Source organism: Onychomys torridus, chromosome 11 (genome assembly GCF_903995425.1).
Source record: "Onychomys torridus chromosome 11, mOncTor1.1, whole genome shotgun sequence".
Taxonomy (NCBI): domain Eukaryota; kingdom Metazoa; phylum Chordata; class Mammalia; order Rodentia; family Cricetidae; genus Onychomys; species Onychomys torridus.
This window is the reverse complement of record NC_050453.1, coordinates 76583762-76602363: the sequence shown is the minus strand read 5'-3', so window position 1 is coordinate 76602363 and position 18602 is coordinate 76583762. Positions and strand designations below refer to the sequence as shown.

General features: G+C 41.9%; 1 protein-coding gene across 2 annotated transcripts in view; it reads left to right on the top strand.

Annotated features, from left to right (window-relative positions):
• Window positions 1–18602, top strand: part of Cntnap5 (contactin associated protein family member 5) — a 902127-nt gene that overhangs the window by 550273 nt on the left and 333252 nt on the right. For both annotated transcript variants that reach the window (XM_036201821.1, XM_036201822.1), the window contains exon 11: window positions 2203–2309. In XM_036201821.1, coding sequence (XP_036057714.1) covers window positions 2203–2309 — 107 coding nt within the window. The remainder of the gene's footprint in view (window positions 1–2202; window positions 2310–18602) is intronic.

The following is an 18602-nucleotide window of genomic DNA, read 5'->3' as shown; positions in this document are numbered from 1 at the left end:
ACCTGTGTGTGTCTGTGCATGTGGAGGCCAGTAGACACCCCTGGGTGTTCTTCCTCAGGTATCACTCACCTTGCTTTTGAAACAGGATCTCTCATGGGTCTGGAACTCACCAAACAGGCTAGACCAGACAGCCAGTGAGTACAAGGGATTTGACTGCCTGTGCCTCCTCAGCACTGGCATCACAAGCATCCACCGTCATATATGTGGATTCTGAGTTATTAAGCTCAGGTCCGAATGTTTGTAAGGCAAAGACTTTACTGATTAAGTTATTAATTCTTCCACAACCTTGGAGAGTTTCCTAGAGTAAGTTAAGATCCTGTTAGTTCAAAGTAACAGAATCTCAACTCTAGCCAATTGGAGTGAAATGTATATTTTCCTGGAGAACTCTTGAGATATCTCACAAAATGCAACACACTTTATAGCAGTCTTCAGAAGGTCTGGGAGTGAAAGCAGGTCCTGGGGTCAAGAGAAACCAAATGATCAAATTTCATCAGGACTCTCTCCATCTCGTGTTGTGCTATGTGCTAGAGGTCACCAGATCTTTATTCATGTATCCTTTACATTCTTTATATGCATGAAGTTATGATCATAACAGATGTTGGGATCTTGTGTTCCATAGTATAAATCACCAAAATCAGGCTATTTGCAATTTTCTTGGCATGATAACTAAAAGAGCCAGGTGGTGGTGGTGCATGCTTCTAATCCCAGCACTTGGGAGGCAGAGGCAGGCAGATTTCTGTGAGTTCGAGTCCAGCCTGGTCTACAGAGCAAGCTCCAGGATAGGCACCAAAACTACACAGAGAAACCCTTCTCAAAAAACCAAAAAAAAAAAAAACAAAAAAAACCCCAAAAAATCATAGAAAAGACATTGCTTATCTTTCTGTTGTTAAAGCAATTAATACATTGTTGAGGTAGCAGCAAAGTCATGTCATGTGGTAAAGGTGCGTACTGTCAAGGCTGACATCTTGAGTTCAATTCTACAGACCCACATGGTGGAAGGAGAGAACTGACTCCCTCAACCTGTCCTCTGACCTCCACACATCCTCCATGGCATGTGCCCCTTGCCACCACATTTACACCCACTAAATAAGTAAATAAACAAATGTAAAAAGAAAATTTAAAAATAAACACCTTGTTGGCTGCCAACATGTGGTATGTGGTAACTGGGGCCTCTTTGAATCTGCATGGGGGCAGGTAAGATAGAGTGAATGGACATGAACTAAGCCGCCTCATGGGAGTTTCTTGGGAAGGTGAGCTCAGGGTAAGAGATGTTCAGAAGTTGGGCTGGAGAGTTGCCTCAGCAGTTAAAAATACTTGCTGTTGCAGAGGACCATGGTTCAGTTCCCAACACCTACATGGTGGCACACAACCATCTGTAACTTCACTTAAATGGTATCCAATACCCTTCTCAGGCCTCCTTCAGCATTAGGAACACATGCATATAGTACACATTCAAACATGTAGGAAAGCACTCCTACCCATAACATGGGAAGAATAAAAATAAACAAAAAGGAGATCCTCAGAAGCAAGGTAATGGCAGGATACAAAGATGAGAGGAGTGCCAGCCAAGGTTGTTCAAAACAGTGCTATTCCCACACTTTTTAGGAGGGGTGAGTGGGGGTGCGTGGGAGGTTGGGAGGTGATGTGTCTTACTCAGATCTTGTTATAAGGACTCTGTATTGGTTTGTCTTAACTAGTAAATGTCTTCAGGATGGCTTTGGCACTTTCTGAAAAGGTAGAATTTCCTTGCATGTTAGTTAGGGGAAGCATTAATGATTGAATTATGTCTGTTTCTGTAGGCTGAGATAGCTTCCTGGCCATCCCCAAAGAGAAGCACAGACAGTCATCTCCAGGACTGTTACTTTTTTACCCTTTCCTTTCAAAGGCAGCCATACTCTCAAGTGTAAAGGAATGAGCCTTCTGCATTGTGTGCCACAATAAACATAGCATTCTACAGAGTGCTCCCACTTCTGTTTAACTCTCTGCAATAACACTGAAGCTCTAACTAAAGATAGAATTCAGCTCTGAGATCCCCACTACCAAGAAATGCAGGCGGATCCGTATGTTTATTGTATCATTTAATCCTGACAGTTACAAGACTTTAGCAGATCTGTTTCCCACTGTGGCTCCTAAAGGTTTTGCTTGTCTCTCTGTTCCAATTGTCTTAGTTTATCTCATTTATTATGCATTATCTCCCATTAGGTGTTTGCCAAACTACTGTGAACATGGAGGACACTGTGCCCAATCCTGGACTACCTTCGACTGCAACTGTAGTAACACTGGTTACACGGGCGCCACCTGTCACGACTGTGAGTACACACCATACACCCACAGTGTATGGACATAATTCAAGGAATGCAGTGTGGGGACCCCGACCACTCAACACAGTGAGGATACTGTTTATTCCTCTTGCATGAACTTTCCAGTGGAATGTTATATCCAAATACTAAAGCAGGCCAGGAAAATGCAAAGACATAAGACATATATTTGTGGAGTTTATGTGATTAGGACAAACAGTGAACTTGGATATATGCTGAACTAGAAGAGAGAATGGTGATGTAAGTATGTAAGGATCTGTAGAACAAATGGTGTTTTCTTGATGTTGTACTGTTGCAACAAGTTACTAATATATATCACTGGTGCAAAAAGCAAGTGGTAAGATGTAGGTCTTAGTTACTTTCCTGTGGCTATGATAAAAACACTCTGACCAAAGCAACTTGAGAGAGAAAGGGCTAATTTGGGTTTATAGCTCCAGAAGGATACAGTCCATCGAGAAGGAGGAAGACTTGGCAACACCTGGGGAAGCATGGTAGAAAGAATAGCAATCCTGAAAGGTCACTTTGTATCCACATGCAGGAAGCAGAGAGTGAATAGGAAATGGGGTAAAGCTCTACAGCTTCAAGTACCGCCCCCAGAGACCCATTTCCTCCAGTGAGATTGTACCTCCTAAAGGTTCCTCCATCTTCCCAAACAGCCCTGCAAGTCAGGGAACAACTGTTCAATGTGAACCTATGGGAGACACTTCACATTCAAACTACATCATAGCTAGACCACAAGTTCCTCAGACATCAGCCTGCTTTCGTCCTCATTGTCCTTGTTATGGTAGAAGTCACCTCATCAGATTGTTGTTATGGCTAAAGGAAGAAATTCCATGGTGAAGAAACAAAACTGTGTTGTGTGTGATTCAAAGGCTTCCATTGAAAAAGTGGTTGAGGGTTACTTCTCACATTCCATTGGCTACATACCCTAGTGTCATCCCCAATAGGAGGCAAAATCCATTCAGACTACAGGAAATGACACTGTAGAACCAAAGTATTGATGATAAGTTTTGATGACTACCTGTCAATCCTGGGCATCAGAAAGCTTCAGTCTGAAGGCCTGTGCTGATCTTGTTCCAGTTACAGAAGTAAACCAGAAAAGAAAAGGATTCTTAGAGTAACGGAGCAAGTTGGATCTACAGGTGTAATGGTGTCCTGTGGAGAATCTCTGCAGAATCCCAGGGGCTGGAAGAGGACCCTGGTGATAAAGAGTGATGAGGCAAGAGAACTGGGCTGCGCTCAGACACTCGAAAAGGGGCTATATCCATTTTCCTGCATTTGGCATAATTTCATCCTGTTCAGGACTGAAAAGAATTTTACCATGTGTATCAACTACATTTTCAGTTCCTCTGTTGGCAGACACCTAGGAAGGTTCTATGATTTTTGCTACAAACAATCCTGATGTGCACATGTTTGTGGAAAACTGACCTGGGGTTCTTTGGGTAAATACCTATGCATGGTGTGGCTGAATCACCTGGTTGGTCTAGTATTCACTTTTCAAGTCACTTTGTCTCACTTGTAGGTTCTAGGTTGTATTAGATGCATCAATCATACATACAGGTGACATGAAAGTAGCAGTGAAGCATTCTTGGAAAAAAAGGAGTCTAATGATGGGAGGGGTGATGAGAGCCATAGATTTGGAACTGAGTAATCAAAGATGCATAGCATGGTCCACAAGCTGTGGTTCCTTTTTGTGGTATTGTGTGTGTGTGCATATATGCTTGCTTGTACTGGTGTATGAGAGGCCAGGGGCTGTCAATTTCTTCTCTCCTTAGTTTTTTTTTTTTTTTGTTGTTGTTGTTGTTGTTGTTTGTTTGTTTTTTCTGAGATGGGGCCTCTCACCCAACCTGGAGCTCATGATTTTGGCTGCAATGGCTAGTAAGCAAGACCCTCTGCTTGTCTGCCACCTAGTTCTGGGATTGCAGTCACACAGCACTCTTGCTTAGCTTTGGCATGAGTTTTCAGGACCAGATCAGGCTCTCATGCTTGCACACGGCAAGCACTGCTAATTGAGCTTTCTTCCAACCCCAGGAGACTATTAGTGACATAATTACTCCTCAGAAATGGTGCTGGGTCAAAGGGCATGTGTGAAAGATTTGACTTCATACTTCCAACTTTCCAAAAGTCTTAGCATAGTGTATACTTCACAGTTCTTTTCTGTGACTTTATTTTCCCTTCTCTGTCAGAATTACTTAACAGATCAAACTATTTACCAAGCATTTGGATATTGAAATGGAGATTATCATTTGCACTCCTGGAGAGTCTCAGACAATTTTTTTTTTTCTGATAAGTGGTGTGACAGTAAATAAGTAAAGTTGTCCTTATCATTCACCGCTTGCTCCTTCAAGCATTCTGGCTTCAGTAGTCATGTGTTTAATGATTGCTACATACAGAGCTGGCTTGCTAAGTGACAGGGCAGTTGCATAGAAGCCTCTGTCTGCCTCCTATTGAGTGGCTGTCCTTGATCTGTTTAACTTCTGTCTGGTGACATTCACAGGGGCACATTCAGGGTCTCTCTACCATGTCTCAGGCTCATCTAATCTCTTTACAGTATAGATTGCTGACATCCTAACAAAGCCTTTCAGGTCATTTTTCAGCTTTACAAAAGGATGTCAGCTTTCTTCTCTCAAGTCTGATGGAATGCTGCTCGCTTTGGGCAGTCAATAGGCAGATATCGACTGGGAGCATATCCAGCTGTCTGGCTCTCAGACTTAACCGTCATCACAGAGCAGGGAGGCTTCCCTAGTTCCTCTGCAGGTAAATAGTCCTCTTAATCACATTTGGATGATTATACATGGTGAGGAAATCCTGACAATAAAAAGATCTACTTCAAAGTATCTTTCATATCTTTATCTCAGGTTTAATTCATATATTGACTTTATTATATGAGTTATCAAGATTGGCATTCTTTACTTTCAATGCCAAAAGCAGATGGTTCACAGCTTTAAGAGGATGAAAAAAAGGAGAGGAGAATGGAGAAGGAGCAAAATGAGTGGAAAGAGGAAAAGAGAGAGAAAGGAGAACGAGAGGAAAAAAAAGCAGGAAGGAAGAAGAGGAACAAGAAGGGGGAGAAGGAAGGGGGAGGGGACATGATGCAGTGGAGAAAAGGAAAGAACCAAAAAGCAGAAGAGAAGGAAGAAGTGTGTGTGTGTGTGTGTGTGTGTGTGTGTGTGTGTGTGTGTGTGTGTGTGTGTGTACATGCACGCGTGTGGGCACGGGCACGGGCACATGAAGAAAACTCAACACTGTTTTTGTCTAGAGTCTACTCCAATCATATTTTGAGACAGAGTCTCTCACTGAACCTCAGACTCACTGATTTCTCCTAGACTAGGAAGCCAGTAAGCGCCAGGGATTCTCCTGTCTTCTTCCTCCTCAGCATTGGTGTTAGCAGCCCACATCCCACACCTATTTTTTACAGAGTGCTGGAGATTGAATCCAGGTCCTCACGCCTGTAGAACAAGCTCTTTTCTAGTGAAACAACCTATCTCCCTTCAGCACTGATCTGTTCCACAAGATACAGTAGATATCTGATCCTTGACAGAGGCTTGAAAACGTGAGTGAGCTTGTGATACCGCACACACCGTGATGCTCTTTTACTAGGCTGCAAGTGCTTTTCCTGGGAAAGGGAAGGCATTTCAAAACAATGGAGGCTTCAAAAGAGACTAAGGAGCCGAATAAAAGGAGGGAGTCAGCAGGATGACTTTGCTTACCAGTAAAGGCTCTTGGTTGGTCAAGTATGATGACCTAAATTTGACCCCCAAGACCTACATGGCGGAAGGAAATAACTGATTTCTATAAGTTGTTTTCTGACCTCTGACTCTCTTAATCACACACACACACACACACACACACACACACACACACACACACACAGAATAAGTAAATAAATAAATACATGTAATAAAAGTATTTTCAAAGCACAAACTTCTGGCAGAAGAACTGCTGCAAGCCGCAGGAAAATGTAATAGAATTCAGCCACCATCACAAAAGCTACTTGGAATAGTCAAGGACTTCTCCAAAGGTCAAGCCATGGCTCAAGAAGAATAGATATTAGCTGGTTTCTGCAGTGATTTTCCTGTAATACTATGTGTGCTCCCAAGAACTCCTAACAGTGTATTTTTCTAAAATTCATATCAAGCATCCAAGGCTAAATAAAACAACACCTGTCTCCTAGGTCAGGAGGATAGCTTTATTTCTTGTACAAATTAGGGTGAGATCCTCCTTTCTTACAGCCTTACTAATAGACTCCTAATTTCTTACCTAACCACTTCTAGGAGTGTAGATTGAACACATAAAGCACTCATTTGGGTTGTAAAAGAAAGCCTGACTGCCTGAGGAAATTTGTAAAAGAAAGCCTGACTGCCTGAGGAAAATTCTTACCTGCCTTTATGACCCTGTAAGGAATTCAAGCCTGGTGACCTGGCTGGTGGGGGAGGCTTGCTATTGCTTAGGTTTATAACTGAATATTCTAAAGACTTGAGGAGAACTGGGGTGGGGTGTAAGGAGAGCGAAGAGAAGATATTGAGGATTTTGGCTGGAGAGGATTTTTGACTAGAGAACTGGAGGTCTGGATGGAAGATGAGGAAGAGCCAGATGGGAAAGTACTAGATGGGTAAGAATGAGATGAGAAGGACCTAGATGAGGCAGAACTAAGATGAGAGAATTAAGATAGAACTTAGAGTGAACGACAGATAAAGGTAGACACAAATCAGGCAAGAAAGGAACTAGACTTGAGTAACAGAACTGTAGCTGTGTAGACAGGATTTTATCCCAGAGGATTAAAGTAGATGGACAAAGAGCATGGTGTACTTAGATTCATTTCCTGGAGAAAATAGTTCTTGCCTTTCATTTGTCTTCTGAGCCCCTAGGAAGTATATTATTAAGGCTGGTCTTTTAATAATATACACGGAAGAACAATCATGAAAGGTTGAATAACTTGGAGTTTGGCCTTCATACAGCAAGGCTCTCAGGCATCTAGCCTAGCAGGAATCCAATAGGAAGTGGTCAATAAGTAACTGCTGGAAGTGTGGGCAGAGTGAGTAGGGGCTAAACTGATTAGGAACACCCTGCTGGGCAGGGCAACTTGAGTGCAATCATAGCTTGTTTTCACTTTAATGCTGGGAACAAACTTGCTAATGTTATGCCCAGATCATGATCCCAAAGAGACCACCAAAGACTGTGGATGTTGAGAATGTACCAGCAAGGTTTATTGTTTAAGTTTACAAGTCTAGACAGGGAACTCTTTCCTACACCCAATACAGTGAGGCAGGGAGGAATTTCTTTCTTTGTGTGGCTAGCTATTTAAAGGCTAAAACTGCAAGCCCTTCAGGGCAGTTAGGGGGGTTGGCTTGGGTGCTACTGGGATTGGTTTATTTTTATCTCTGTTCTCTTTTAATTGGGTGAGGGTATATAACCTTTGAATTTATTGGTTGGGGACACAATTATCATTTTGGGGGCTGTCCCGGACAAGTCCCAGGTTTTGCCCTTGAGCTGCCATGGGGGCTGGCTGGCCTAGCACGTACTGACTGTGGGGGCTGGCTCAGTGGTTTGGGCTCTGTCCTTGAGCTGCCATGGACATAGTGAGGAGTCCCAGACAGTAAACACCAGGCTGAGCTTTGAGCAGTCAGAGTATGTGCAGAAAGGGAGCTACTGCAAGGACAACGTCTTTTGTTCACGGCCCTCCCAGGAACTGCTTGCTCAAGTCTCAGGAAACTGAAATTGAGGCCTGATCTCTGAGAGAAGACTGAGCAGCCTTTTATGGAATCTGCTTAGTCCTTTCAGCTGGTATTTTTGATGTTGTTGCTTGTGACCCAGAAGCCCTTCTTCAGGGTCCTGACATGAGGTGCAGGTTTGAGTAGAGAATGGGAAGTATGCACAGCTAAGCTGTCCTAGTCAAGCTGTGGCCCTCACCCTTACCCCTACCTCAGTCTCTCCTGCAGGGAGGTTTGATGAATTGTCAGAACAGTGTGACTTCTCTGTCCTAGACACAAGGACTGTGCAAGCCTTCAGCTCTTTCTGTCTTGCAGCATGAAATTTCTATAGAAACCCCAGTTTCTTGGGGATAGTTCTCTGTTAGTCAGAGGGGGAAAGGAGGGGCATGAAGGTTCCTGTAAAATATTGTCAATGCTGCTAGGAGGGAATGATACTAATGTAAAGTTTAATTTACAAAATAGGCTCAGGAAGGGACTATGACAAATAGGGGGGAAGGTAAAATAATTATGACAATGTACTGTAATAAAATTATTTAAAACATAAGAATTGATTATTAATTGCATTTTTTCATGTAACTTTTTCAGACTTATTAAGCACCAGCAACAGAAATCTCAGAGAACAAAATTCCAGTAAAGGAGACTCCTAAAACCCTGCAATTTAATGTCTGAGCAGGTTAAACTGTGGGGGCTCTCCCCAGCCTGCAACTTCACATGTGCAAATATCTTGTCTAGAACACTACTTATTTGTACATGAAAACTGTACATAGCCTGGTGAGACCTACTCGGAGCTCTGGCTTCCTTGGTTCCTTTTACCATGGTAGAAAACATAAACGTTGTTTACATGGGAAAATGTTTAAAGCTACAAAAGTAAACAAAACTAAAAAAGGAAGCAGAATTTAAACTCAGTGCCAAGTGAATTAAAAGAATTTTTCTCATTAAAACATTTCTACAAAGAAGGAAGAATGATGCTAATTATTATATGGATCACAGCAAGATTTACCAACATCCATGCCGTGTTTCTTATTAAAGACTGGAAGCAGCAAGGCAGGGTATTCACCTGGGATTGACTTTCTCCCTTTTGAAAATATCACACTCATTTTCTGATTTCCCACATCATCTCCTGCATGTTGATTTGTTCCTTTTACTCTTTCCTTCCTCTTTCTCTGTGTATCTTCCTCCTCCTCCCCCATCTTGTGTTCTATTTTGTTGAAGATACAAGAAAGTTAGCTTCAAATGACTGCATTGAATTAGCATCCATGAAATGTAATCATAAATGTTGGCTCATAGAAGTAAGAACGCACCCCAATTCAGAGATGAGAATTAGCTGAAAGTTAATGTTTATTGTGTACGTTGATGTTTACTGTGAACCTTGAGCAAGAACTGTGAGTATTTGTATCTCTCTTGATGGAAGAGTACATGCCAGAGAAAGTCAAATTTCCAGGGTGCCCCACAACTGAGAACTAATCTAGGCTAGTGGAAAAGTTCCATCTCCAGAACTCACATAAAACCAGATGAAAGATAAGAGGCAGAGGCAGGAACCTCTGGAAACTCACAGACCAGTAGCTCACCTACTGTACACAGCAGAAAAACAACAAAGATATGCTGTCTCAAATAAGATGTAAGGTTAAGGACAAAAACGGAGGTTACCAAGTAACCTCCTCATGTGTGCCATGATGTCCATGTACACATTACATACAGACCCACAGACACACACACACACAGCATTGGTTATACTCTCATATACATATTGTCCTTTAAAGACATAAAAAGAAGTGATCTGGAAGATATATCCATATTGAACACAGCATGTGAGGTTTATCATCCCTTTGGACTCAGACAGATGAAGGTTGGAGGTGGCATTTTTCATTCAATAATCTCTTAACTTCACCCAGTTTTCATTCCTTCCTTCTAACACAATCCTCTACACAGACTCTTTGTAATAGAAATTGAAATGCACAGAAAGCAAGTAATATAATAACTAGTATCTGATATTTCCATGTTAAATTCCATTGATTATGTACTGTAGACTCAAGTTCATCAAACTTCATGAATATTTTCCGTGGAATAGACAACTAATGATTGACATATTCCAAGATGACTACATCCTATTGATATTAGAGCATTAATGATTGACACATTCCCAGATGACAACACCCTCTGACTATTGGAGCAGCTTTCATAAACATCCCAGTGCAGATGAGGATTTGGCATAGTGTAGTCATCAGTGGGAGAACCCCAGGCACATCTCAGATCATTGCTGGCACACAAGATCTCAGGGAGCTCACTGACTTCTTGTGCACCATGATTCCTCCTGAATAAACATTAGGCTATGAATTGGTTTTACTAAGAAAGACTCTTAACTCTGTCTGGGAACATGACATAATGATTCACTGTTCTATGTCACATTCACACTGTCCATTTCTCTTTCCTTTTTACTCTCTGTGTGCGAATGTCTGACATCTGTACATATGTGTGTGGGTGCACACTCCAGAGAAGGATTTCTGATGTTTTACTCCATTACTTTCCACATTATTCCTTTGAGACAAGTCTCTCACTGGACCAGCATCTAAGCTGGCAATCCGTATGCATTAGAGATCCTCTTGTCTCTGCTCCGGTGATGAAGGTATAGGTTCATGTGTGCCACGCCTGGCTTTTTATTTGGGTGCTGGAGATTTAAATGCCAGTCCTTATGTTTCACAAGAAGCACTTTCACTCCGTGAGCCACTTCCCAGCCCACACTTTCCAATTCTTACATAAACCATTTTCTGATGTCCTTGCCCAGAATAATATGTACATAACTCTCATAGCCCATCCCTTGTCTATGGTTCAGAAAACACGGGGATTCTTTCTGTGCAGTATTCTCTCTGGTATCCCTTAAAAACAAACAGACCAAAACAAAAGGCTTTTTTTTTTTTTTTTTCAGTTCTTCAAGACAGGGTTTCTCTGTGTAGCTTTTGAAGCCTGTCCTGGAACTCGCTCTATAGACCAGCCTGGCCTCGAACTCACAGAGATCCTCCTACCTCTGCCTTCCAAGTGCTGGGGTTAAAGGCATGCACCACCACTGTCCACTAACAGGCTTGTTTTTCTAAGAGTCAGAGATACCTGAAGCTCCTGCCTCTTCCCCTTGAAACAGTCCGCAGATGTGAATCATGGGGATTTTCAACCACAGAAGGGAAAATCAAAGAGTACTAAGCAGTAAAAAGATGTGTTGTTACTGATCAATATATTATCGGTTTCATTTTGAACTGAGTTCTTTGATTAAATTGTCAATCAAGTAAATAAATGCCAGCTTGTTCACTTTGGATGATGTGAAGTTATCTTGATTGTAGCTCAGAGAAAAGTTGCAGAAAGTATTTCTTCACATGTTGAAGTTCTCTAACACATCATCTCTGTGACCTGTGTCAAGTTATTCTACTAATTGGAACCTTGCTGGTGCCTCATTCAAGGGAGAAGTAATAGAATCCGCCTCTATTGCTATTGAGATAAATTCATGAGTCAATGGGTGTGAAATTTCCCTGACAAGTCAAATCATAGCCCTTCCTGTGGTTGCTGCTGCATTTACATCATTTTGTCCACACTGAAGCCTTGAGAAGGAGTGTTCTTTTTTATACAAAGGCAAAGGATGAGAACAGTCCAGACTGGAGAGCCAAGGGTATTCAATTACAAAATCAAGTAGGACAAAAGCCTGAATAGTGTAGCCCCTTCCAAGAAGAGGGTGGCTACATCATGCTCTAGGTAAGATCCATTATTTATGGTAAATTAACAGTGTGTGTTTGTGTGTTTGTGTTTGTGTTTGTGTTTGTGTGTGTGTGTGTGTGTGTGTGTGTGTGTGTGTGTTTGTCTGTGTGTCTGTGTGAGAGTGTGAGTTTGAGTTTGAGTGATTGAGTTTGGGTGTCTTCAGCAGCCCCTCTCCACCTTTTTGTGACAGAGTCTCTCATTGACCCTAGAGTTCACTCTTTTGTATAGACTAGATGGCCCACAAGTCCATAGGATCTGTCTGTCTCCACGTCCTCATGGCTTGTGTTATAGGCACACATAAGTGAGTATAGCTATGCCCAGGTTTAGTTGGATCTGGGAATCTGAACCTTGTGCTTGCGCAGCAATTATTTTGCTGTATTCTAGCCCCCAGGGTAAATTTTAAGTTAAATTTCTGTGGTTTCCTTAAAGTTGTTTTGATTATATCACTATCTTGTTTTAAATTGTTCAGAGAGTCTTCATTAATTGAAATTTTTATGTGCATATGAATGTGCACATGTGTATGTAGGTGAGAACATCTATTTGGAGGCTGAAGACTTTGGGGCCCATTCCTTAGGAGACATCTACCTTCTTTGTGACAGGAAATGGTCAACAGATTGGTCTGGCTGGCCAGGGACTGAAAGAGATCCACATGTCTGCCTACCCAGTGCTAGGTTTATAATGGCCTCTACCAGCACAACTCCTTTTGTGGGGGCTCTGGGAATCAAACTCAGGCCACCATGCTCATAGAGCATGCACTTCACTAAATGAATCAGCTCCCCACTCTTTCTTCATTATCTTTATACATATTGCTCAGCTGTTGGGCTCCATGAGTGAGGCCTTCAGGCTCCAGCCTCTGAATCCTTTTCAGGGCAGCTCTGATCCACTGGTCTTTACTCAATCTTATCAAGGCCCTCTCCCTCTTCCTGACTCCTGGTGTTGTTTCCACTTGGCCACTTCTTTCTTGGTCTTGCTTTGTCTTTCTATATTTTATTCAACACTCTCTTCACTGTATATGCACATGTGGTTACCATAATTAAATTGTCTTTCTCTTGCACTTTGAGGTTGGGAGTATTGGCTTGTACTGTGTATGTTTTCTAAAACCATCACCAGGTTTAGAAATTTGTGCAAAAAAAGAACATTGTGAGAATAGAGTTGCAAGGTTTATCCTATTGATGCTTCCTCCTACAAGCTCTACCCTGATGGAAGTAAAGACAGTATCATGTGTCCCAGGGCATGCGCTAGGCTTCCTTTAACCATGTAGACACATTTCCCAATTTAATTGGTTGAAAGGACTGAGTCTGTAGCTTTTCATTCAGTGTGTATCTCTTAAATCTCTCCACATTAAATCACATGAATTCTCAAAGGAGCCTATAAACCATCCTCAGTTGATATAGTTGTAGGAATGTCCAATTTTAAGATGCTAGGATAAATAGGACATGTGGATAAGTAAATATGTGTACAGAACATAAAAGAGAAGTAAAACCATCCACTGTCATAGAAGAACATGAAACTGAGTTTATTAGTCTGTCAGATGAGTACTTGTCAAAGTCAATTTGCAGCAGCTAAGATTTCCTGCTGGCAGCTAATGCAATGATGGAGACCCTGGCAATCATTCCCTTGCTCCTGCCTCCCTGATGCCACTGTCATTGTGGCTGGAAGAGGAAACGAGGGTTTTCTCTCTGCTAACAGTTGAATTCATTGCTGCCTGTTGTTTAAATGGGATACCAGTGGAGAAATAGCTGTGTAATGTATGCAGATGAGGGATGGCTAAGCTCAGGAGCTATCAGAGGAAAGGTCCATAGTCCCCAGTGTCTACTTTATAGGTACTTTCTGCTTAATGATATCATTAAGGGACGCTCCAAAGTTGGAGAACAAGATGGCTGGGGAAATGGCTCCAAGGGGAAGAGTGCTTACTACAGCATTATGAGACTCTGTAACTCTCAAATGAAAAGTCAATGCTGCCACATGTACCTGTAATCCCAGTGCTGGCCAAGGGAGGAGGAGGAGTTTCAGAGACAAAGGATACTTGCTAAGTCTTGCTCACCAGCTAGCCCAGATAGAAAATTGCAAGCTCCCGGATCACCAGATCAGAAAGACTTTGAAGAAAATGAAACTGAGATGTGGAGTGATAGGGAGACAATGTCCTCCTCTGGCCTCTGCACACATATGTGCAAATATGTGTACCCACAGGCACACACACACACACACACACACACACACACACAAACACACAAACACACAAACACACATACACACAGGAAATAGACCTGTTTCCTTTTAGTTTTTTATTTAAAATGTAGCATGAATAATGAAGTATGCTTGAAAACCAAAGTACACAGTTCTAGACTCTAGTAATAACCTAACTGAATGACAGGATATTATTCTACATTGAGCCTGGACTGTCTCTCTTCTCTAAATATTATGGTATTAACAACAGCTGTAATATTTTGTAAGGCAATAGTAGATCACACACATAAGATGGTAGACATAGTGTCTAAGAAGCAGATGAACAATTTTTATTTTCATGTTTAAAAGTTTGTTTATTATTTGTTTTTAGGTTTGCTTTTAGGTTAATTTGTATGTTATTTGTATGTTTCTGCGTGTGGATATGTGCATGTGACTGCAGGTGCCATCAGAAACCAAGAGAGGGCATTAGGATCCATGGAACTGGAGTTATAGGTGGTTGCGAGTTGCCTAGAGTTCATAGTGGGAATCAAACTTGGGTTTTCTGTAAGAGCCACAAGTGCTCTTAAAGGCTGAGCCATTGTTCCAGTATCTTCATTTAGTTTTGTTTTCTTTTCTGTGACCCTGGGTTTGAAGTTGGACCTGGTACATGCCAAGTAAGTGCTATACCGTGAGCCATATCTCCACCCTAGAGTTTACACAATCCTTCTCCTTGGCCCCTACTTTCCTCCATTTTGCTCTGCTGTGGATTAGAATGAAATTCTGACTTCTGTGTCTGAAGGGACTTCTGGGTTTGTGCTCCCTTGAATCTTTCCTGAAGCTGTATTCACAAAAGTGCCTGCCTTGTACCAGCTGCAACTGCTATGTTTCTCCTCTGAGATGTGGAGGAGTTGTTGCTCTTGGGATGTGAAATCTGTCTATTTCTTGTTTTCTCTAGTTACAGTTGGGTCTCCAACAATTCTATTACAGGGAACCTGCCATTGAAACTCTCATCACAGAATTGCCACGAGTCATCAAAAGGAGAAGACTATCACTTTTAAACATTAGTTGGAGAATTATTTTATTTTTCAATCATCTGTCTGTGAATGTGTCCACACATGTAACGAAGGTACCTGCAGAGGCCAGAGGATGTGTTGGATTTCTGGGAGTTGGAGTTACAGGCAGTTGTGTGTAAACCAACATGGGTGATGGGAACTGAATTCCAGTCCTCTGTAAGAAAAGGGGACACTCTTAGTCCTTGTACCATCTCTCCAGTTCTCACTGTTTCCCACAACCCTCATACCTCTCTCTCGCAGAAGGTTTGTGCTAGTAGAATAGACAGTTCCCGTTGGACTTAGAAAGTGCTTAAGAAATATTTATCAGAATGAGGAATTTCTGTTATTTTTAATAATCAGCATAGAGTCTACTTCTTTATTATAATGTGATAATCACTGTAGCTGACTTTCTAATCACTCATCATAGTTGATCCAACACTTTACCTTGTCTATGGTTACATTAGAATTCCACTACCATTTATTTTTACTCAGCACATTTCTCATAAATCTTTCCTTTTTAAACTCACTCACCTGTGCAACACACATTTATATCAATCATGTAAAGGTAAGTGTCTATGCTGGGCCCCACATTAGACTAAGCATTGTGTATGACATTCAAGCAATTCAAGATTTGATTTCTAAAGTCAAAGTCTTCAAAAATAGAAAGACTGTGGAGCAGAGAGCTATAATACACATAGAAGAGAATGTAAGGTTATACATGAACAATTTAACCTCAGTTAAACATATCCCTATGCCGGGCAGCAGTGGCGCACACCTTTAATCCCAGCACTCGGGAGGCAGAGTCAGGTAGATCTCTGTGAGTTCGAGGCCAGCCTGGTCTACAAAGTGAGATCCAGGACAGGCACCAAAACTACACAGAGAAACCCTATCTTGCAAGAACCAAAAAAATAAATAAATAAAATATGGCCTACATTAAACAAGGAGAAAGAACTAGACTGGAAGGAAGTGCACGTGAGTTTTGAAGTTGAGCTACACTCTGTAGCACTGGCATGATCTGTACAATCACAGAAGATGAGAATTCAGAGGATGTGAACTTGGATGGAGTGGGTAGGAAAGGAAAGGAATGGCCTGAATTATCTGGAGATACTAGTGGAGATTATGAAAATTGATAGACAACATTGATACTAGTCAGATAGGCAGAAGAACAGATAACAGAAAGGTGTACTTAAAATAAACTTGTTTATGTGGTTGCAGGACCTTATTAGGCAAGTCTGAAATCTAAAGGGCATGTAGTTAGGAAAAGAGGCTGAATGTCAAGGATAGGAACCTGAGGTATTTTCCACCAGTTCAGTGTGACTGTGAGTGGTGTGTGTGTGTGTGTGTGTGTGTGTGTGTGTGTGTGTATGTGTGAGTTTGTATAATTGTTTGCATGCAAGAGTGGATTAGGTGTATGTACATATGTGTGTGAGTGTGTGTACATATGTGTAGGTACATGTGGATATTCCTGTGTAGTGTATGTACATACATGTGTGTGCTTATGCCTTCATGCATATGTGTGTGCGCACTCAGGTGTTTGTGTGTACATGTGCATATGAGTGCATGTGTGTGCGTGTGTGTGATTTATGTGAGAATGTGTGTGAGGGCATATGAGTCAGTGTGCATGATGCGTGTATATGTGTGTACATGTGTGCCTATATGCACATATGATTGTATATGTATATGTGTGTGTGTGTGTGTGTGTGTGTGTGTGTGTGTGTGTGTACATGCATGTGTGTGCCTGTGTGTGTTTACATCTCTGTGTATGTGTTGGATAGGCCAAAGGATAACCTTGTGTGTTGTTTCTCAGGAATTGTCGATAATTACTTTTATTTTTTTTAAGGTAGGGTCCCTCCCTTGGCATGACTCACTGATAGAGCTGTGCTGGCTGACCAAGAAGCCCCTGTCTCTGGCTCTCCTGCAATAGGATTACAAATGCATGCCATCATCCAGCTTTTTGGGTGTGTTCTGGAAATAAAACTTCATGCTTCTAGGCAAACATTATATTGGCTGAGCCATCTCTCAGCTCTGAGGCAATATTTCTTTCAAGGAAGACTCAGCTCTACTTCAGGATTTTCTGATGATCAAAGACAGCCCACCCTGATTTTCTGCATAACCTCACTTAAATAAAGTCAGCTGCTCATGGATTTTAATCTCATCTCCAAAACACCTTTACAGCAGTGCTGAGATCAGTGATTCACGGGATAACTGTGTGCTGTATTCTTGCCAAGTTGATACATGAAACTCATCCTCACAGTCACACCTCACCTTGGTCCTGTCCTTCTTCACTTCAACTATATTCAGCTATGCTCTCACCAAACATGGCACACTGTAGCTCAAAATGCCTTGGCTTTCCTGTTTCAAGCTGTGTCACTTAAGCTTGTCCAGCCCTGTGATGGTGACACTGGTCCAAATATGTCATGTTGCATTTGATGGAGATCCAAGTATTCTGCATCTTATGTAAACAAAGCACAGCTCTCTGTCTCTTGTTCTTAATTTAAAATTTATATACTAGAGTCTGGGGAGATGACTGAGTTTGTAAAGTGATTGCTGCAGAAGCAGAAGGAGTTGAGTTTGAGCTTCTGAAATTTTATGCAAAGGCAGACACGACAGCATGTTCTTGGAACCCCAGTATTGGAGAAGTAGAGACAAGCAGATCCCTGGAGCTCATTGACCAGACAAACCAATTCACTCAGTGAGTCCCAGGTAAATTAGGAGGCTTTGCCTCAAAACACAGGTTGGACTGTGGCCAAGAAAGAAACCTGAGGTTGACTGCTGGCTTACACACACACACACACACACACACACACACACACACACAGAGAGAGAGAGAGAGAGAGAGAGAGAGAGAGAGAGAGAGAGAGAGAGAGGGAGAGAGAGTTATCAATGGGAAAATTCGATCCTGCATTTGTATACTATCTTGTTAAAAAAAAAACCCAGGGTCTTTCTTAAGCAATGCACATTCTTATGATTCTTTTCTGTCATAAAAATGGAAGTTCAACATGTGAATTAACAGCATCAGATCTAGTTTTCATCCTTACTGTCTCCTAGAAGCCTATGTTTTAAAGGCTGGACCCCAGGGTAGCACCATTAGGAACTAGATCCTTAAAACTTTGGAGCATTTAAGAGATTGTAGCCGATCCCCTCTGCCATCGTTTTGTCCTCTGGTGAGTTCATATGAATGGCTTTGCCCACCAGCAACTCCCCCATGATGAACTCTCCTGACACTGGCCTAAAAGCAATGGGTCCTCAGCTGCATGGAGCAAAGCTGTTAGCCCCTATGGTAGCAGAAAACTAGCACAACACGAGAACCTCATTCAACCTTCATTCAACACTGAGTAAGGGTTTCTATTGCTATGAAAATACACCATGACCACAGTAACTCTTATAAAGGAAAACATTTAGTTTGAGGTCTTACTTACAGACCAGAGGTTTAGTCCATTATTCCCAGGGCAGGAAGCAAGGCAACATGCAGGCAGCCATGGTGTCTGATGGCACTACTCTACCACAGCACCCATTCTGCAGATGCAACTTGGATCCCTTAGAGGGAAGTTAGGCACTGTTCTTGCTAAAGTTAGTGAAATGTGGATGTGGACTTGTTGGGAGACAGCAGAGGCTGC